The 22,569-nt window shown below is 38.2% G+C and overlaps 1 protein-coding gene across 4 annotated transcripts in view; it reads left to right on the top strand.

Moving 5' to 3' along the window:
* Positions 1–22,569, top strand: part of Cep350 (centrosomal protein 350) — a 144,810-nt gene that overhangs the window by 17,143 nt on the left and 105,098 nt on the right. For all 4 annotated transcript variants that reach the window (XM_075988299.1, XM_075988296.1, XM_075988297.1 and 1 more), the window contains exons 4-8: positions 345–456; positions 1,435–1,594; positions 6,054–6,670; positions 17,097–17,210; positions 20,363–20,476. In XM_075988299.1, coding sequence (XP_075844414.1) covers positions 345–456; positions 1,435–1,594; positions 6,054–6,670; positions 17,097–17,210; positions 20,363–20,476 — 1,117 coding nt within the window. The remainder of the gene's footprint in view (positions 1–344; positions 457–1,434; positions 1,595–6,053; positions 6,671–17,096; positions 17,211–20,362; positions 20,477–22,569) is intronic.

Genomic DNA, 22,569 nt, shown 5'->3' with positions numbered 1-22,569 from the left:
TTTTAAAAATTTGCCTGTTTGTTTTAAAGTTGATATCATGTTATGATGTGATGAATTAAAACATTTTCTGTAGCACTGTCTTGAAAGGAAAAAGGCAAATATTTTGTATATATTACACAGTGAACAACATGAATAGTAAAGGAAGAAGATACTGTTAGGGTGTCAAAGCACAATTACTGCTGAAGTAGTAAGCTATTAGAGTTAATATTGTAAGACAGTGTTAGAGTTTCTTTCTACTTTAGAGAAAGATATCAGACAATATTACTTTAAATAGCTATGTAAACCAGTGATAATTGCATTATTCCAGAGTTAATTTATGCATTTTCATGGTATTTAAACTTTAGCTGAGACACATTGAGAACAAACTAGAAGTAACCCCTACAAGTACAGCTGTGATTGATTCTGTGATGGATGCTAAGAAGTCTGCAAGTGCTACCCGGAAAATAAGTAGAAAAGGTATGTGTAAAGTTCCTTTAAAAAATTTAGCTATATTAAATTTAGCTAGATTAAGTAGAGATGAATAAATTATTACTATTGTGTGTGGGGGTGCACATGTGCCATGCTTGTGGAAGCCAGAAGCTGGCCTTAAAGAATTAATTTCCTCCTTCTACCATTATGTGTCTTCTGGGGTTGGCCCCATTAGTACAGGTTTTTTTTTTTTCTGTTGAGTATTTATTTCTTGGTAGTGCGGTGTGTATGTATGCATGTGTCCTTAGCTGATGATGTTTTCAACATCGCATCATGTTTGATAGTTGACATTTATGTGTTAATGAGAATTTTATTTTGGTGTTTGAAGTTATATATACTTATTTTTTTAATTCACAGGTATAGTCTTTGAAGGTAAAATTTAGTTGACTTGATAACACATATGTATTTCTTTCAGGGGGCTAAATTGTTTAAGTCATGATTGGAATATCTTTCATAGAGTTAACTGTATAATAAATTGACACAATGCAGATATTTGATTTTTTCTTTTTGTTTTTTAATTGGTGTGCTACAGGGTTGAAATAAACACTTTTTGCTTAGTCTGAAAGTTGCTGGGTTTTCCAGTTCTCTTTTTACTGTTTGGAGTGAGGGTTACCGAGGATTTGACTGAGGCCCCCACATGCAAGGAAAGTTCCCTACTGCTGCCCTTATTTTAGCCTTATTTGTATTTTCTTTTGTGTTTTGAGGTCAGTGGCCTATGCTGTCCTTAAACTCACTTGTAGCCCAGACAGACCATGAACTGGTAGTCCTCCTACCTCATGATGAATAGATTTTAATTGTTCATTGACATCCTAGAATACAGTTTCCTCTACAAATTGAGTGACCGTGGGTGTTTCCTGTCTATCTAATATCTAACCAGAGATGGTAGAAATAACATATTAAGTAAGTTATTCTTGTAGACAGTTGTGTTTTATATATTTGTTCTTATAGATTTCTTTTCTCCTTCAGATGGTAGATATCTAGATGATTCTTGGGTCAGTGCTCCAATTTCCAAATCTTCTAAACCACGAAAAGAGAAATCTCGTAGTCCTCTAAGGGCTACCACCCTGGAAAGTAATGTTAAGAAAAACAATCGTGTGGAATTCCGAGACCCTTTGGTTTCTTACAGGTTGGTATGGGAAAAGATGTTAGTATCTGGGGTTATTCTCTATTAATTACAATAGGAATATGGTGGATTTCTCAGTCCTTGTAATGCTCTGACTCTGAAGTTCTGTTTGTTACTTTTCTCACTGCTGTGGCCAAATGCCTGATAAGCAAATTGAGAATGGACAGGCTCATTTTGGTTTACAGTTGTAAGGAAATGCAGTCCATAAGAACAGGAAAGGAATGGCAGCAACCCACGAGGCTGCTGCTCAGACTGTGCCTGCAATTAAAAAGCAGAGGGAGCAAGAAAATGGGGTTGACTATGAAATCTCAAGGCCTTCTGTAGTGCCTCTAACAGACCTAACAGTGCTACAAGCCAGTACTGTAGTGTTCAAACACATGGGCCTATTTCGCACTCGAGCCACAAAAGAAATGCTATTGTTCTCCACAAAAGATAATCTCAAAAGGAAACAAAGTTCACCCAAATATAAAAACTCAAAACCCGTCAACCCCTCCCCCCAATTCAACCCTCTCACATTTTAAATACTGACTACTGTCTTTGTTGTTGTACTAGATATTATATCCAGGATCTTTCACAGAGTCGTCAAAGACTCAGCCACTGAGCCACATTCCCAGTCTGTATTCTCTAGAGTGAAGACATAGTACACATAGTTGTGTGTGCGCCACCTGTGGTGTTGGTGTCCAAGAAAACCCTGGAGCTAGAATTAGAGCTGGTTGGGAGCTGCCGCGTGGGGTTCTGTTTTTTTTTTTTTTTTCGAGACAGGGTTTCTCTGTGGTTTTGGAGCCTGTCCTGGAACTAGCTCTTGTAGACCAGGCTGGTCTCGAACTCACAGAGATCCGCCTGCCTCTGCCTCCCAAGTGCTGGGATTAAAGGCGTGCACCACCACCGCCCAGCTCTTGTGGGGTTCTGGGAACTGAACTCTGGTCCTCTAGAAGAGCAGGAGTTGCTCATAGCCAAGCAGCACATACTCTGAACCATCTCTCTAGGCCCTGAAATTAGTTTTTTTTTGTTTTTTTACTCATTGTATGAATTATTTGTTCTTCTACTTTGCAGCAGCTTAGATGTTCTAGACTAATATGTGAATAGTGTAGACTAGATAATAGTGTACACTTTTGTTACCAGTACATTTAGGTACTAAAATTAGAGAATTTTATATTTTTGAAGGATACCTCATTAATGACTTTTTTATTTTATTTTATTCTTTGCTTTTTTGAAACAAGGTAGCCATGCCTGTCCTAGAACTCACTCTGTAGGCCAGGTTGGTCTTGAACTTGCAGAGATCCACCTGGCTCTGCCTCTCTCATGTGCTGGCATTAAAGGGGTGTTCCACCACTGCCCGGCTAATGATTTAAATATATTCATGGCCTAAGGATGACAAATAATAAGAAGTAGAAAGCCCTAGGCCTTGTACTTATTGTATTTATAAACCTTTTTCATGGGATAAAGTATCATAAAATCAAGAAGTTACATGATGATACTTGGTAATTTTAGGTATGAGTTTGTACTATCTAATTTTGTGATAAAGAATTTAGAAAAGAAGGTAAATAATGAATCCAGTATTTAATACGTTGTATTTGATGCAAGTTAAAAATAGGTGAAGATAGTAAAGCATTTGTAAATTAGATAAGATGAATGATCTTTGGGTATTGTCATTAGTATCGAAGCAAAAAAAAAAACCGAAATATGAAAAGCTTGCTTAAAAACGTGATACTCTCAGGATTGAGACTGAGTTGCTGATTCTTTTGTATTCTGATGTTATTGCAAAGAATACTATATGATATTTTAAAATTTTATAAATTATACATCTTTTAAGAAAAGGGAAAAAAATACCTAGGGGATAGTTGTATGAAATGATCTTTTCCACCTGGCAATTCCATTTATTATGTAACCCCTTCCTCACCATGTGCACGCACATGTGCGCGCGGACACACACACACACACACACACACACACACAGAGTTTCATGTAGCTTGATTGGCTTCCAGCCAAGAATGAATTCAGATTTCTGATCATCTTGCGTCTACCCCCTCCTCCCTCCTACTAAGATCTTAAGTGTGCACCACCTGACATATACAGGGCGGGGATCAACTCTGCATACTAGGTAGGCACTCTGTCACCTGCGATTCATTACCAACCCCCTAAAAACACTACCATCTTCTGTAAGCAACAGCCTCATCTGTTCTTACTGTGTTATTTACTAAGGTAGTGACCAAGACAGCTGAGAGAGAGCATCTTGTTTGGATTCATGGTTTCAAAGGGCACAGTTGCTATTATTTAGACCTGTGTGTTTCAGCATCATGGTGGAGGGAGCATGTGGAGGAGGAGGGCATTCACCTCAAAGTAGGTGAGAAGGAGAGAGAGGGAGATTTAGAATGAGAAAAGCCCATGGGAAGCCATCAGGCACATCCACTCGTTACATACTTCCTCTAGCTAGGCCATACCTTCTAAGTTATCCACAGTGCTGTCATCAAACATTTAACATAAGAGCCTATGGGAAACATTTCCTGTTGAAACCATAACACTATAACACTCCATTTTTCAAGACAAATTAATCCGTGCTTCAGTAATGCTAGATAACTTCTATTATAGCATTTTCATATCACATTTTAATATTATCCTTTCAAAGCAAAAATTGCTAATTATGAATATACCAATATTTTATTGTGAAAAATTAAACATTTTTAGACAGCTAAAAGTACTGAATAATATATATTTAGTAAATATTTAATGAGTTAAAGATTATGTAAAATTATCTTTTTGTCTATTTTCTTTTTTAAAGACTGATTTTTATTTAGGTGTATGCATGTGTTTGTATTTATGTGCATGTTACCACAGAGGTCACAAGAGGGTGTCATATTACCTGGCTCAAGTGATACACAGGTGTGAGTTGACAAGGGTGTTGTGATGTGAACTACTGTCCTGGCCACAAGCAACAAACACTCTTAATCACTGAGCCATCTACCAGCCCTCTCTATTTTCTTTTCCCTTGTGAGATTGAGAGATGATTATAAACTATCATTATATTTTGCTTTATTCTCTCCATGTTCTAATTTTAGACCTAAATATTTTTAACATAATTGTTAAAATCCTAATGAAGATAGTGAACATAATTGCTTTTAGTCTTGGTTTCTGAAGGCAGCTATGGGGCTCATTTCTCAGTCCTATTTTGTTCAGTAATCAACTACTCTGAACAGGCTCTAAAGTTTTGGTGGCCATAGACCCCAATGAGAATATGATCAAAGGTGTAGACTAACTCTGTAGAAAAATGCATGTGTTTATATACTCATAAAAGATAGATTGCCATGTTGAATAAGGTCATATAGTATTAAGAGTTTCTGTGAAGGACTGGAGAGATGGCTCAGAGCACTGGCTGCTCTTCCAGAGATCCAGAGTTCAATTACTGACAACCACAAGGTGGTTCACAAACGTCTTTAATAAGATCTGGTGCCCTCTTCTGGCCTGCAGGCGTACATGCAGGCAGAACCCAGTATAGATAATCAATCAGTCAATCTTAAAAAAAAAAGAGTTTCTGTGGCATTTAGGGTTTTATATCTTTATATGTAATGGTCTAGATTAGGCTGTATAATAGAATTGTCAATGCTAGTTACAATGTCATTTAAACATTTTCAGTAGTCACACTGAAGAAAATGCTAAGCTACTATTTCAGATGTTGCAGGTCCAAACTATTATTGCATGTAGTGGATACTTTTTATTCTTTATGTCTTATTCACAGCTGAGTTTTATTTGTCTTAATTAACCTTCCTTTTAATAAACTTCTTAAGAAAACTTTTGGAATAGTATGTAAATTAAAGTTGGCTTTAAAGAAAAATTTCTAGTATTTTTATAAACAGAGACTGTGAACTTGGTGCTTTATCTTAGACTCTGACCATCTGCCTACTGAGTTTTATGTAGTTCAAAGCTGCATATCTCTGGTTACTAGAGGGTTAACTTTTGAAGAAAGTTTTTAGGGTTTCTTGCATACTAGGCTTTTTTTACCCACGCCTATACTTTTTGAGACCGTATAAAGTTGCCAAGCCTGGTTTTGAACTTGTGGTCCTCCTGCCTCAAACTCTCAAAAAGCTGGGATTATGGACCTTACCATCAGGTCCTGGTTTTACTTTTTTAAACATCTAGGGAATTTTTGTTGTTGTTGGTTTTACTCCTACTATTAGTTTAAAGTTCTCCGTTCAGGTTGTATGACTGGTTTCAGTTTGACTGCTGTTTTTAAACTCTTTCTCAGGCTCTTTTTAATGCATAAGCAAAAATTATTTGTGCTGTACATAGTGTTTTGATTCATGCATACATTGTGAAATTGCCAAATCAAGCTTTCCAATGTATGCAGCACCTCATACACTTGCTGTTATTTTGTGGCGAGAACCCCTAAGCTCTAGCCTCTGCAGTGTTCAAGTCTACGGATTCTGTTATTAACTCTAATCACAGAGTTTTCTCTTTCCTATCACAGGGAACCCCATGGTACACTTTTCAGCTTAAGCCCCAGTCATCTGGAGTCGAAGCATGTGTATTGTGTTCACGAAGAAAAGGCTGAGAGTGGGAAGCAAATAGTAGGCAATCGGGAAGATCGGAACATCCATTGCTGTGATTTTGAGAGCTCTCAACCATCTGTCATCAGTGATACAGTTGTTAGATTTTTAAATGATGGACCAGCGATTGATGCATTGCACAATTCTGAATGTTTAATTAAAATGGGAGTGCATGTAAGAACTGAGGAAGAATTGCCTAACAGAACAAAGGGAAGTGAGAACACGTCAAAGCCTTCTCTTAATAACGTGGGACACGATGTTGATCCAAAACTGTTGCTGCTGTCTGACTCTTCTCCATCCTCTACTAGTGCCTGTAATTCCCAAAGATTAGATATTTCAAAGCGGCGACAGCATGATATTAAACTGGAAAAACTCAAGGAGCGGATTAGGAAACAGTGGGAGCACTCAGAAGAAATAAATGGCCAGGCCCAGACTCTAGGTCACATTGACCATCCATTAATGGTTGTCAACGGTGACAACTCGGTGACAACGAAAGTCAGAAAAGTGGCAGCAGCACCACCTGCTCCGGCATATAAAGGTTTGTAATAACTCTTCATATTTTCCTTTGTCTCCACATGTCTTCTTGTTCCGCTCAGATGTAAAGAACAGGGTGATTACCAGATTAGCTGTGTGAGAAAAAATTTTTTCAGGTACATGTTAAAAGTACAAATTTTAGACCTATGTCCAAAATTTTAGACCTATGTCCATTCTGGGAATGGGATCCAGAATGAGATTTTGTTTGTTTTTGAGACAGGGTCTCACTGCTAGCCCTAAATGGCCTTGAACTCACTAGGTAGAGCAGGTTGGCCTAGAATTCATGGAGATCTATATACCTCTGCCTCCCAAGTGTTGGAATTAGAGGTATGTGCCACTAGAATAAGAATTGTTAACAAGTCCACTAGGAAATCTCCCCTCTTATCTCTTTTCCTCGTCCCGTCGTCCCTTCCCCTTTTCTACCCAGACAGGCCTCAGACTCCAAGCAGTCTGAGTGTAGGATGACAGGCATGAGCCACTATGCTCAGCTCCTTAGGGAATTCTCAGAGCTGAGACTCCACAAAATAGGAAATAGGATTGGCACCGCTTCTGACAACCAAAAGAATTTGCTTTGGAATTAGCAAGAATCATATAATAGTATGTTTATAGTGGTGCATGCCTGTAATTTCATCTTCTCTGGAGGCTAAGGTAGTTTAGGGCCAGCCCAAACTGCAGAGAATCAGCTAGTCTAAACTACATAGTCCAGTTTTAATGAGGGATGTAGCTCAGTAATAGACAGCTTGCCTAGCATACTCAAGTCCTGGGTTTAATTCTCAATACTAGAAAAACAGTGACAAAATCCTACTTAAAAGACAAATCAGCCAATTCCCACTGACTATAGGACAGCATAATATTTTGGCATTGACGTGGATTCTATTTAATTTTTGCTTTTTGACAAAGCTTATTTCCTCATATTTTAATAAAATATTTAAAATAGATTTATGTTAGCATTAATACATTTTTACTGAGAAATGTTCTTTAAATATATTTGCTTTGTATAGCTAATTCAAGTTTTTACAAATGGTGGTTTTGAGCCAGGTGGTAGAGGTGCACACCTTTAATTCCAGCACTTCAGAGGCAGAGATAGGTGGCTCTCTGTGAGTTTGAGGCCAGCCTGGTCTACAAGAGCTAGTTCTAGGACAGGCTCCAAAACTACAGAGAAACCTTGTCTCGAAAAACAAACAAACAAACAAACAAACAAAATGGTGGTCTTAAGAGATTTCCGATATTTTTAAAATTTATTTTTATTTTTACTTTATGTGTATGAGTGTTTTGCCTGTATACTACATGGACCGTCTGGAAGAATAGCCAGTGCACTTAATTGAGTCATCTCTTTATCTTTGGGGTTTCTATTTTTTATGTATATGTCTCTTAAGTTATTTTTCCCAGGGCCATGCATGTAACAAAGGGTTGGCTTATTGGTTAGTTTAGCTCATTTTAGAGTTTTGTCATTAAATCTTTGACTGTAGCCTTCCTTTTTAGGACCAAAATAATTAACAATTATTTGCTCTGTTGTGTTTGAGTGATGTGTCATGTGTATTGTGTGTATGGGAGAGAGAATGAGATTGCGGGAGTAGGTCCTTTCTTGCCACTGGATATTTCTATTCTAAGATACCAAAGTTTATCTCACTAAAAGAAACTTAAGATATCTTATTTCCAGTGCTATTTTACTCAATACTTTAATTAGAAATTGTGAGTCCTAAAAGTAGAAATCTTAAATATTGACTTTTTAAAAGTTGGTCATTGGGTTTACCATTTTTTTATGATAGGTTTTTAAAAATGTACTTGTTTTTGTATTAAATGATCTTATGAGTACAACTTTTAGAGAGGTTATGTTGATAATGTTTAGTAGGCATTTAAAAAATTGTTACAGAATGTAGTTTCTAATATTCTGATTAATGGATTTATTTTTTTATGGTAGCAAAGTAGTTTTTATTCAGTGTAAATTAAATGGGCTTTATTATATTGTATTCTAAAGTGATATTTTATTTGCTTGAATACATAATAAATTAACTTGGTAAAGATTTAAAGTCCATACTCTAAAAGCTTTATTGCTCTCTGTTCTAACCATCTGGACCTGTTTCTGGAGGTTACTTGTGTTAACAGGTTGTATGTCATTCCAGGGACAGTTTGTGCATAGCAAGCAATTTGTGCTTGTGTTTATTTCTTCTTTTTATACAGTTTTTTTATCATACTGAACCAATTCTGCATGTTGATAGATCCATCGTTCCCTTTCTGTTATTTGTTCTGCCTCCCTCTCTCTTAGGTCTTCAACTTAAGGCCTCATATTTGGTAGTAGTTGCTTTTGTTTGTGTGTGTGTGTGTGTGTTTAAAGAGCCGAGATAGGATTGTAAATTTGAGGTCATTTTGGGATTACAAGGTGAGACTCTGTATCAAAAAATAAAAACAACAAGACCCCAAAGACATGGAAATTATTTTATGAAACACAAATGGCGTGTGTGCCACAATGATTCCTGCTCATGTTGAACTTAATGCTTGCCTGTCTTTTTTCTTTCTGGTGTAAAGATCAATGAAGGTAAAGAGCCCAACTTGGTCATGAATATAATTGTTTTGTTTTTTAAGTGTGTGTGTGTGTATATGTGTGTACAAATGCATGGATGTCCACAGGCAATTGTGTCTGATATGGGTGCTAGAATCTGAACTGGGACCCTTTTTTTTTGTTTGTTTTTTGGGGGACCGTTTTCAAAAGCAGTATGCACCCTTAACCTCTTAACCACTGAGCCGTCTCTCTGGCCCCAGGAATTTTAAAAAGAGTTCTATTCAGAAAATTGAATAAGCAGAAGAAAATTAGACATAAGAAAGGAGTTTATGATTTGGGGTCTAAGGAATTTATTGCTAGTGAAATCTGAACACATGTGAAGATGCAAATACAAAGACGGGCTTCTGAGGAAAGAAATGATGCCGAAAGAGAGTGAGAAAAATAGATTCAAAACCCAAATTCTCCAAATTCTGAAATATGGTAAGCACTGATAGAACACTGTAAGTGGAAAGTTCTACTCCTGACCTCATGTGGCAGGTCACAGTCAAAATGCAGGTGAATAATATTGTTTAATCGGACTCCCGTGGGATTAAAAGCCCAACCATGCCCCATCAGTTCGGATATATCTTACCATGTGTGCCCAGATTCCCCAGCTCCATTGTGCTCACAGTGATAAAACAATGTATGTGTAGATCACACAGCAGTTGCCTTTCCTCATCATGTCCCACAAAGGTTTGGGAGAGTTTCTTGCCATATGCTTATTTTCTGCTCTGTTGGGAATGTCACAAGCCCTGCAGACCCACTTATTGGTAACCGTTAGAATAAAAGAGAAAGTCCTTAGGTTTATCAATAGCGTGACTGTCAAGAATCCTCAGTGTGAAATATCCTACAGAAGGGTGTGGACTGGAGTGACCACCAAATGTGACCTGAGGTACAAGATAACCTGGTGAAGTTCTGTCACCAAAGTGATTAGCAGAAGTTAATGAAAAGAAAAGCAGACTGTAGAGCTGAAGACAAGTATCTTTAAGAGTAGCTCTGTCTGCATTGCAGTAACATATACCATTGATTGGCATGCTATTGTGAAACCTGTGGAGACCTGTCATGATGAACTGAGCTAGAAAGGAGCCTTGACTATGGAGGACTTTAAGAAAAATCAGATTATTATTATTATTACTATTATTATTATTGCTATTTTAGGATTCATGGTGGAAAGCCATATTTGACTACAAAGCCAGAGAGAAATTCAGTAACTAGTTTGCCAAAGTTGTTGCTCATGAAAATAGAAAATACTCAAGGCACATTACTGTTTTTGTGATACTGCCCCAGGAAGATAGTAGCTATAGCTTGGAAGATGCTGCAGGAATTCAGGATGCCAAGGACAGAATGATTGCTGAGATGTGTTAATGCAGCAGGCACACATAAGCTTTCTGTGATAAGTGAAAGCATTCACCTTCTCTGTTTTAAAGAGGTTAATTTCTTACCATTCTGTTGTGCTAATATAAAACTAGACCATAGACAGCTTTTTAAGTTGGTTTTACCGGCACAGGTATTATTAGCTGCTCACACTCACTACTAGGGAGCTGGCTTAAATGATGATGACAGGATTTTGTTATCCCTTGACAACTGTTCTGCTCATCTTGTAGCAGAAATTCCATTAGAATATTAGGGATGGGCTTGCAGAATGTGTAGCACAATGGTAAAACCCTTACCCACTGTTTGTAAGGCTCTAGGTTTAGTCCTCAGCAGCATAGAGAAATAAAAAAGAAAGGAATTTACCCCCAAACTAAAAATAATATTTATGCACTGTATCCCTTAAGTACGCATTAATTAATTAAGCCATGTGTTCAGGATTTTCTTAGGTTGATGAAGAGTCAATATAAAGATACTTCCTTTTTTCAAAATTATTTTTAAACATTTGATTGTATTTGTATATGCATTTGTTGGCATGCACATGGTACAACATATGTCTCTAGGTCAGAGGACAAGTTGTTCCTTTCACCACGTGGGTCCTAGGAATCAAACTCAAGGTCTCAGGTTTGGGAAACGAATGCCTTTACCTTTGGAGCCATCTCAGACCCCAAAACACTTTGTTGAAAGCATGCTAACAGTGGAGAGCAGAGATGCAAGTGTGGAAGGGTTTTTACATGAATTTAACAAAATGAGTTAATCTGAAGATGCTGTGTGTACTTTGAGCATTAGTTGGAACATGTGACTAAGGTCAGAAATGAGCATGTCTAACACAAACCTCTGGCCTGCAATTCTGTGTTCAGTGGAAAAAGAAACAAGATTTCTGGCCTTACATGTGTGAAACATGTCTTTAGAAATGGGTTTAGAGAAATTACTAAATTGCTATTGAGGCTGCAGTTTGTGGTACAAAAATTGAAGTGGTTCTGAACCTAGGTGACAATGGTGTTAGGGATGGTGACGATGGTAATGCCTGTAGGTAACAGAGGGAACATTAGGATTAGTTGAAGGACTTGAAGCAGTGCTTATTCATAACAGAACAAGAATCATGTTGGTTTATAACATCAAAGAGCAACTACTAAAACAAAGGCTTGCAAATGAGGTCAGAAACTCTAGAGGAAACATTAAAAACCATCACGAGCAGACCTGCTTCCTAGTCCTCCAGTGCCTCTGGAATTTCTTCTCTTTCTCCCATCTTTCTTTTTTTAACTCCCCCCTTTTTATGAAAATAGATTCTTTTCTCATACAGTATATCCTGAGTACAGTTTCCCCTCTCTCCATTCCTCCAAGTTTCTCTCCATCTCCCCTTCCCTCCGGATCTATTTCTTCCTGTCTCTCATTAGAAAAGAGCAGGCTTCTAAGAGATAGCAACCAAACATGATAAAATAAAATGTAAGATAAAACAGATTCCATCACATTGAGGCTGGTCGAGGCAACCCAACAGAAGGAAATGAGCCCCAAGGGCAAGCACAAGAATCAGAGATCCACTCATTCATAGACTCATGAGTCCCATAAGAATACTAAGCTGGACACTATAATACATATGCAGAGGACCTGGTGCAGAACTCGGTAGACGCTGTGTGTCTGTGTATGCTGCTTCAGTCTATGTGGTTCATAGGAGCCTTGCTGAGTCGGTTCAGAGGGAGTTGCTCTCCCAGTGTTGTTCATCTCCTCTGGTTCTTCCACTCTTTCTGCCTCCTTGTTGGTGAAGTTCCCTGAGCTCTGAGGAATGTCTGGCTGTGGGTCTTTACATCTGATCCTCTCTACTGCAGGGAGACACTTCTCTGAATATAACTGAATAAGGCACTGATCTATGAGTATAGCTTAGAATACCATTAGGAATCATTTTATTGATTCCTTCTTTTTTTTCAAAGACCAGTAGTGCTTGGTTTGGTTCCCAGGCTATCTAGTCTCTGGTTCTTGGTCACCCAAGCAGTGCTGGGTATGGTTTCCATCTCATGGAGTTAGCCTTAAGTCAAACCAGACATTGGTCGGCTACTCCCACAAGTTCTTTGCTATCGTTGCCCTAGCATACCTTCCAGGCAGGACAGATTGTAGGTCAAAGATTTTGTGGCCAAATTGGTGTTTATATTTCTCTTTTGGTAGCCTGCTATACACCAGAGACACTAGAATGTAGGGGTGAAGACTCCATGTAGGCACCAGCTTGACTTCTTGTTCAATAAGTTGTGTGGGTGTAATAAAGCCCTGCTGTCCGTTTGTAGAGAGCAACCCATGGTCTTAGCAACAGCCTGGGTTGTTTGGTGATTTCCATGGGACCCCCATTGGCCAACAACTCATTTGGATGCAACGCAGTCTCAGTAGTGGAAGCCTTGTTTAGTGAAAAGAGATGGTGAGTTGGGACTGTCTCCCTCATTAGTAGGAGACTTCATTAAGATCACCTCCATAGATTTTAGAATGTTTCCACTGCATGAGGTTTCCATATCATCCCTCAAATGCCCCTCAAGTCTAGTTGTCTCTCCCTGCATCCCCCCTCAACCCTTTCATCTCTCTTTTCAAACCTGATCCTCCAGTTCCTGTACCTACCTGCCTCCAGTCCATCTATAAAATCTATTCTATTTCCTCCTCCCAGAGAGACCCATTTGTCCCCCCTACTTCCTTTGTCTATACCTAACCTTTCTGGGTCTACAGATTGTAGGTTGGTTATCATTCATTTAATTGTTAATATTCACATAGAAGTGAATACAGCCGGGCGATGGTGGCGCATGCCTTTAATCCCAGCACTCGGGAGGCAGAGGCAGGCGGATCTCTGTGAGTTCGAGACCAGCCTGGTCTACAGAGCAAGTTCCAGGACAGGCTCCAAAGCCACAGAGAAACCCTGTCTCGAAAAACCAAAAAAAACAAAACAAAACTGTATTTATTTTTCTGGGTTTGGGTTACTTCACATAGTATTATTTTTTCCAGTTCTGTTTGTCTGCAAATTTCATGATGTCATTTTTAAAAAATGTTGATTATTGTGCATTGGTGTTTTGCCTGCATATATATTTGTATTAGGATGTCAGATTCCCCAGAACTGGAGTTACAGTCAATTGTGAGCTGCCATGTGGGTGCCGGGAATTGAACCTGGGTCTTCTGGAAGAACAGCCAGTGTCCTTAACCACTGAGCCATCTCTCCAGCCCCCATTATATCACTTTTTTAAACAACTGAGTAATATACCATTGTGTAAATGTACCATATTTTCTTAATCCATTCTGCTATTGAGGGAGGTACTATGACTATTACGAACAGAGCAGCAGTGAACATGGTTGAGCAAGTGTCCTTGTGGAAGGATGAGGAGTCCTTTGGGTGTATGCCCAAGAGTGGTACAGCTAGATCTTGAGGTAGAGTTATCTTCAGCTTCCTGAAAAAGTGCCCAGCTGATTTCCAAAGTGGCTGCACAAGTTTGCACTCCACTAGCAGTGGAGGAGTCCTTGCGTCACATCCTCGCCAGCATGAGCTGGCACTGTGTTATTGATCTTAGCCATTCTGACAGGTGTAGAATGGAATCTCAGAGTTGTTCTGGTTTTCATTTCCTTGATGGCTAAGGATGTTGAACATTTCTTTAAGTGTTTCTCAGCCATTTGAGTTTCCTCTATTGAGAATTCTCAGTTTAGATATGTATCCCATTTTAAAATTGGATTATTTGTTTTTTGATACCTAGTTTTCGTCTGTTCTTTATATATTTGGGATATTAGTCCTTTATTGGATGTGGAGTTGGTAAAAATCTTTTCCCATTCTGTAGGCTGCTGTTTTGTCCAAATGACCATGTCCTTTGCCTTATAGAAGCTTTTCAGTTTCACGAGGTCCCATTTATTAATTGTTGATTGTTCAGAAAGCTGTCTGCTGTGCCAATGAGTTCAAGGCTATTCCCCACTTTCTCTTCTGTTGGGTTGGGTGTATTGGGTTTTATGTTGCAGTCTTTGATCCATTTGAAGTTGAGGTTTGTGCAGGGTGATAGGTATGGATCTATTTGTATTCTTCTGCATGCTGATGTCCAGTTGATCAGCTCCCATTTGTTAAAGAAGCAGTCTTTTTTTCCAGTGTGCCTGTCTTCCTTCCTTCCTTCCTTCCTTCCTTCCTTCCTTCCTTCCTTCCTCCCTCCCTCCCTCCCTCCCTCCCTCCCTCCCTCCCTCCCTCCCTCTCTCCCTCTCCCCCTTTCTTCCTTTTTTTGAGTTTTGTTTTTATGAGGCAGAGTTTCTCTGTGTAGTCTTGGCTGTCCTGCAGACCAGGCTGACCTCGAACTCAGAGGTCTGCCTGCCTTTGCCTCCTGAGGCATGTGCCACCACTTCCACCTGAGGTGTGTACCACCACCTCCCAGCTATTTCTGGATTCTTTATAAAAAAAATATTGTTCATAGGAGTGTAGTGATTTATGTTTGGGTCTTCAGTTTGATTCCGTTGATTAACGTGTCTGTTTTTATGCCAATACCATGTATTTTTTTATTACTATAACTCTGTAATACAATTTGAAATCAGGGATGGAGACCCCCCGCAGCTCTTTTATTGTTCGGGATTGTTTTAGCTATCCTGAATTTTTGTGTTTCCATATGAAGTTGAGAAGTGCTCTATCAAGGTCTGTGAAGAATTGTGTTGGAATTTTGAGGGGCATTGCATTGAATCTGTAGATTGTTTTTGGTAGGATGATCATTTTACTGTGTCACAAGCGTGGGAAATCTTCCCCACACCATCTTCTCTGTAACTGCTCCTATTTCACTAGTGCTTCTAGTCTGTTTACATTGCTTATTTGATCTTGATTTAACTTTGATAAATGGTATCTATAAAAAATATCCTGTTTTTTTATTTTCCAGTTTGGTGGAATACAGGCTTTTAGTGTCCTTATGATTCTCTGAATTTCCTCAGTATTCTTTGTCTCTCATCCTAAGAAAGGGTAGTGTATGTCTCTGAAGCCCACAATTTTGATTGATGCTTTTTAAATGAGTGTATACTTATTGTTCTTAAATATGCATATGGTATAGTTTAGACACAGCTTCTAGTGTTTGACATTCTTGGAATCTTTAATTTTTTGAGTCTCTATTTCTAGTCTCTGAATATATGATGTTTATCTCACTGAAGCCTGCTTTTTTCCAACTGGTATTCATCAATATTCTATAATAGCAATTATGTATTCCTCTTTTAGAAAATACAAAGTTAATTACATATTATAGAAATTATGACATTAATTATCACAGAAACATCAGACCACAATAAGATGCCATCTTATAGATCCGTTAGAGTGGCTTTAATAAAAAGGACAGACGATAGTATCAACAAGAATATGGAGAAGTTAAAACCTGTCTGTACAGCTGGTGAGAATACAGAATTGTGCTACTCTGTTAGAAAATAATTTGGTAGTTCTTACAGTTACATTACCATGACCCAGCAGTTGGTTCTTACATGTAACTGAAAGCATTTCCCCAAAACCTTGGACAAGAATGTTTATAGCAGCATTATTGGTCATAGAAAAAAGTAGAAATAGCCTATGTGACTACTAGTCGGTATATGGATAAGTAAAATGTCATATCTATTCAATGAAATATCATTTGACACTAAAAAGCCTGATAAATGATGCTAGAGCCTTGAAAAATTACAAAGTCAAACAGGCTAAACATAAATGACCAGTGTTGAATGATTCCATTTATATGAAATATCTAGAATAGGCAAATCCATCAAGATAGGAAGTAGATGGGTAGTTGCCAGAGGTGGACAGGACTTAGGAGTAGTGACTGATAAAAGGGACAAAGTTTCTTTTCTCAGTGGTAGTTATGTGTCCCAACCAACGGGACACGAATCGGGAGCCTGGGCCCTGGAGGGGAGAAACGAAGGGGCAAGAGACACAAGAAATGGACAGCAAGTCTGCATTCTGATCAACTGTCAACTTTAATTTTTCTCAGTAGCATTATACAGCAAAAAGACTAGAATGTCAAGTCTGGAGACAGCCCTAGCTGATAGGAAGAGATAAGGAAATACTAAGGGTCTGTAAATGTTTACTAACAAGGAGAATGCTAATTACTTCTGGGTCCTGGGGTCTGCAAGTCTACATGCACTCTTAACTCACAGGGAGAGATAAGGGTTGTTTTCTGGGCCCTATAGAGGTGAATATTTTATTTAATTTGTAAACTAAGATGGCTTGACTATAACAAAACACAGGTCTTTTCTCCCAGCAGTTATGAAACTTAAAACATATTGTAAAGCACCTAATTTTGTATACTTGAGTGACTTTTGGGACTGGTAAGATGGCTCACTGACCTGATGACCTGAGTGTGAGCCTCAGGATCCACAAGAAGGGAGGAGAGAAACAACTCCTTGCCCTCTGATCTCCGCAGCTACGCTTGGGCATTCATGTGCCCAACCCCCATAAAATGTAAAAAATAAAAAAGATTTTAACAGAGTGAATTTTTATGTTATTTTAATTATATCTGACTTAAAAATGAAACCAGTCTTTTAAAACGTCTTTGTTGGTGTGTACCAGGTTTCAACCCTTCAGAGACCAAGATTCGCACACCCGACGGGAAAGTGTGGCAAGAGGCTGAGTTTCAAAGCATGAGTAGAGAGCTGTACCGAGACCTAGCACTGCAGTTCGCAGGTGAGAGCAGAGCTTTCTGTGTCTTGTGAAACTCTGGCTAAATCTGAGGTGTTGCCCTTTTCTAAGTGTATTATATATCAGAGAAGTAGTGGTTAAAGTCATGAGACTCTCTTAGCCCCCTGGCTCTCGTCCAGGGTTAAAATTAGCTCCCATGGCTAATGATACAGAAACAAGACTACTTTTAAACTGGGGGACTTTTAAAGCCAGGACAGACTGATTTTAGGGAAGCAGAGTTCAATTTTGGCTTACTTCTCCGAGGCTCAGAGGTCTTTAAAGTGACCAGTAATTTTAGTCAGCATATGCAGAAGCCAAAATAAGTGTTACAGGAAGGGAATACGTGTTAGAGTTACAACTGGGAGGAGCCTATGGACAACGAGAGGAACCAGGATGACGAGAGTGGTGACATTGCCACTTTCTGAGTGTCTAGTAAGGCACTAAGCAAGATGCTGGTGCTTCATCTTGGTTTTGTTTTTTAACAGTTGAGAAATTGAAAGCTGAAAGAATATTTTTTTCCAGGATTGCATAAAGAATTAAAGACAGGATTCAAAATCAACTGTTTAATTCCCAAACCCGACAGCTTTCTAGTAAGCCCCATAAAGAGTTTGCTAATCTTTTTTTTTTTTTTTGGTAGCACTAAGTGTCCAGTTCTTTTTTTCTTAATTTTATTAAACACTGTGTTCAGAATACTTTTCTCGTGTGGAGAGAACATACAATGTAGTAATTATGAGCAGTTATTTTAGAGTCAACTTAAAAGGGTTCTACATTTCTGGCTTTGATATTTATTAGTTATATAGATCAGGTTATGCTACATAATCTTCATCTTTGGTTTCCTCATCTTAAAAAGAAATGTTAATAACTGCACATTATAGGATAGTGTCATAGCCTGGGAGAATATGTCAGATACTACTAAAGAGATTATTCTGTTACACTCTGCCCTTCTCTTTTTATGGTGGAAAAATCAACCTATCTATCTCTACCTGTGTTTCTGTTACATTTGCCGTTGTGTGAGTAAGTTTATTACCCATCTTGCTTTCATTCATTTGTATCATACTTTCCTTCTCTGTGTAGTTACACTTTAACATACTGTTTAACACATTATAGCATAGCAGTCATCATGATAGACTACCTCTGGATTTTTCTCCAGTGACTACCCTGTTTCCCCCTTCTGTTGAGAGCAAAGCTGCAGAAAGTTTCCTTATAGTAATGATCTCTGATTTGTCTTCTACACACACATGGTTGTTTGGGTTTGGGGTTTTGCTGTTATTACAATCATGAACGACATACACTTTCTATGCAGTGTTTAATGTCCATCTGTCATCTTCGCTGCTCAACAGCATTTGATACCATAAACAATCTCTTCCTTGAAGTTCTTCACTTGGCATACTAGAAGCATGTTTTTCTTTTTAAATCTGCCTATTCTTTTTTCTTTTCTTCCTTTCCCCCCTATCTATCATCTTTCCTCTCTTCTTTATCTAAAAGACCTACTAGGAAAATGTATGTATTCTTAACAACCTGAAATAGTTCTCTTGCAGATATTCCCACATCTGCGTGTCTAGTTGAGACCTCCTTCCTGATTTCAAACTCTTATCAACCTGCTAACAATACCCCTTCCTCGAATGTGTTATAGATATCTCAGTCTTAGTGTATGAAGTCAAGATTACTCAAGGTGGGTGTGACATCTCTTAGCTCCAGCTGTCACTCTGTCAGCTACTCTTGCGCAGACCCACATCTTAAGTAATCTTTCATGCCCCCCGTTTCTTTCATATCTTCTGTTCTATTTTCTAAATTCTATCTATGGCATAACCACCTTTACCACCTTTGTCACTGTTACCTAAATCAAGGCACCATCAGCCTGTCGCCTGAGTTCCCCAAGAACTCTCTTAACTGGTATCCTGACTGCTGATTCTTTAATGAGTCTGCTCTCAACACTGCTGTCAGAGTAAACTTGTTAAAGTTTTGTTTAAATTGTGTTACTCCTTTGCTCAGAATGTTCTACAAACTTTACATTTTACTGATGAGTAAGACAGAAAGCCTAAAGAACCTTTCACCTTATCTGGCTCTCATTTGTATCTCCAACCCGGGTTCCTACTGTTCTCCTCTTTGTCATGCTCACACCAGATTCCTTGCTTACTCTTAGATACCATTTGCTTCTGCCTTAGAGCCTCACTCAAAGTTATAGAACTCTGTGTGTATTTTAAATTGCATTATTCATATCTATAATTTAGAACTTCTATGGTTAGTATATTTACATTTTGTAAAGTTTTTATCTTGAAAATTTTAAATAAAATAGGAATCTAAGAAAATGCTCACTGAAATTCTAAGCATGCAGTGATTTGGAGGCATGACTGTTGTAGCTTCTTCTCAGTTGTGGAAATGAGGCAGACTTCTCACAAGTTTTCGAAAAAGAAAAGCTATAACAAAAAAGAATTGGTACCTAACGATAGAGTAGTGATGATCTTTACCCCTTTCCAGTGGAGGGCTTCACATTGATAGTTTGTGGGTCTAGGGGTAGCCCCAGTGAAGGCTTTCCTCCTCCTTCTGAGACCACCAAAGGATGCTTGTGTATGGGACCCTACTTATACTTTTCTTTCTTACACAAAGTTGTTATAGAATTAATTTATAAACTCGGCATAAAAGATGAACTTACTATGCATCTTAGCAAACTCAACATACAGTTTTCTTCACTGAGTTGACAAGTGTGCCATTTCACTGGGTAGCTGTACTGGATAGCTTCTTCTTGGCATAACCTTGCTGCTGGCATCACTGTTCTTGAGCTCCATGGCCTTTAAAATAGAGTTTACTTGAAAACAAGCTCTATGATTTCCCTAAAGAAATAGTCTAGTAGCGGAGATGGCTACTTTGTGTCTTATAGTTGGGAAGCTGTAGGTGTGCACATTTGAGACAAAGACATGACCCAGTCTGACTGGCTGGAACTAGATAGCAGAGATATCAGCATGCTATTCAGAATATTACACAATTTATAACATGAATTGTTTATGTTTGGAAATTTCCACTTAATGTTTTTATATTGCAATTGACCTTGGGTAACTGAAACTGCAGAGAGGAGAAGCTGCTGCACTGTGGTTCCTCACTGAGGAAGGTGGTGCTGAATGGGAACTATAATGATAGACTTCAATATCTGTGCATTTCAGATGGTACCTCTGTGAAAGAGAAGCCTGCTGAAAAAAGTAAAGACAAGAAAGTGGTCAAGCCAGTACGGAAAATCCAAAAGGTGACTCAATTGTCAAATGCAGACTCAAAAACAGGTTAGTTTTCAGTAGTTTGCTCAGCTTAAACAAAATTTTTATTTTATTTGGAAAATATATAATATGGAGATGGAACCTATATAGATATATTATGTCATATTTCCAGATGTTCTTATTGTTAGGAATGTATGAAAATTCAGTCTGTTACACATGTCATAATTATATACATGTATTTTGTTATGGTATAGTTGACAGCATTTACTGTCCATATTTAGAATATACAATTTGAAAGCTTTCTTATATGTATAAATCTATGGAAACATTTGTTTATTGTATTAGTACTGCTGTGCAAACATTCCTGACAATGCTTGCTGAAGGAAGGAAGGGCTTATTTTGACTCACAGATTTAGGGTGAGTTAATGATGGAGGGAAGGCAATGGCAGGAGCAGGATGAGGATGGTCGTATTTCATGCTCAGTCAGGAAGCAGAGAGAGATGAAAGCTGTGACTTAGTTTACCTCTTTTTTATTCCATCTGGGACCCTCACCTCACAGAGTGGTGCCATCCACAGGCAGGGTGGGGCTTCCTTTCTGTGCTAAACCATTCTGGAAACACCCTTGTAGCTTAACCAGAGGTGTGTTTCCGTGGTGATTCTAAGTCATATGTTGTTTACAGTGAAGATTAATATCAGATTCATCCTATGTTCAAGATAGGTAAAACACATATCTTCTCAAAAAGAGCGTTTTCTAGTTTAATAGAAACACACCAAATTAGTGATTTTTTTTTTCCCTAGAGGAATCTTTTTCTACAAGGGGATTGGTCATGATTGCCTTTAAGATACACATCAGAACTCCTGTGTTCTTGCTAGTAATGGTTAAGCTAGACAAAGAATAGGTCAAACTAGGAAAACAAGACATTTCTACTTCCATGTGATTGCATGTCAACCTTGATTCAGATTTCTTGAATTTATATTATAGCTAACTTTATTTCTTTGGCATGTGAGTTAATTTTAATATGACTTGGTTTTCTCATTTGTAGAGGATCAGATCAGTGGTGCTTGTCTCGGGGTTGTTGTGAGAGCTAAACGAATCAGTACTAGAAAATGATGCAGTGGGGGCTGGAGAGATGGCTCAGAGGTTAAGAGCACTGACTGCTCTTCCAGAGGTCCTGAGTTCAATTCCCAGCAACCACATGGTGGCTCATAACCATCTATAATGAGATCTGGTGCTCTTTTCTGGCATGCAAGCAAACATGGAAGGAATGTTGTATACATAATAAATAAATAAATCGTTAGAAAAGAAAAGATAAAATCCATAATATATATATATATAAAAAAAGAAAATGCTGCAGTATGTCCCGCATGCGTGACATGCTTTCTGGTGGCTCGCTGTCCTGCAGTGTCATCCAGCAAGTAACTTTTGGCTATGAAATAGTAGAGACGGTTTGAGAACTTGTCACTTTAGTTTCAGGACACTCTGAATCGATGCATTCCCTCATTTTTGTATATCTCAGCAGTAGTTGTATGTGTGGCAGTGTGGTGTGCTATGCTTAGGCAATAACAGGGGCTAGCAAGGCAAAATATTCCTGAGAGGTACAGTAAGAAACAAAGTGTGACACACTTTGGTAAGAGATTACAAGGTCTTAAGGGGAACAGAACAAGAGTGATGAGGTGCTGTTTTTGGTCAGGACTTTATCTTTCTGGTTATGGACTAATCGTTAGAGTGACAGCATATTTTGTAAGTACCTTTAGATGCAGTAATAGAATAATGATAGAACTAGCAATTCTGTACAAATGAAACTTGTTTTACAAGAAAATGAGTTATCTAAATGTTAATTAATTAAGTATAAAAATACTTTTATATTATGTAATTCTGTCCAAGGCATCCTTTGAAATGAAGTACAAAGATTGTATTTGCCCAGTTTTATGATAATCCGCTTCATCTGTATGCACTTGCTATTATCCTGGACTGAACAACATTATATGTGATAAAACTATATTAATAGTTTATTAGCAAGAGTCATCTTCTTAAAATGACTTTATGAGACTATTTCAGAATGCTGCAATTTAGTTTTTTATTTTATGTATCTGGGTATTTTGTCTAGTACTACAAAATACTGTCTGTGTACTATGTGCAGCCTGGTGCCCTCAGAGGC

This window comes from Microtus pennsylvanicus, chromosome 10, assembly GCF_037038515.1.
Source record: "Microtus pennsylvanicus isolate mMicPen1 chromosome 10, mMicPen1.hap1, whole genome shotgun sequence".
In the NCBI taxonomy this organism is placed as follows: domain Eukaryota; kingdom Metazoa; phylum Chordata; class Mammalia; order Rodentia; family Cricetidae; genus Microtus; species Microtus pennsylvanicus.
Note: the sequence above shows the minus strand (reverse complement) of the source record. Positions and strands in the feature narration are given on the sequence as shown.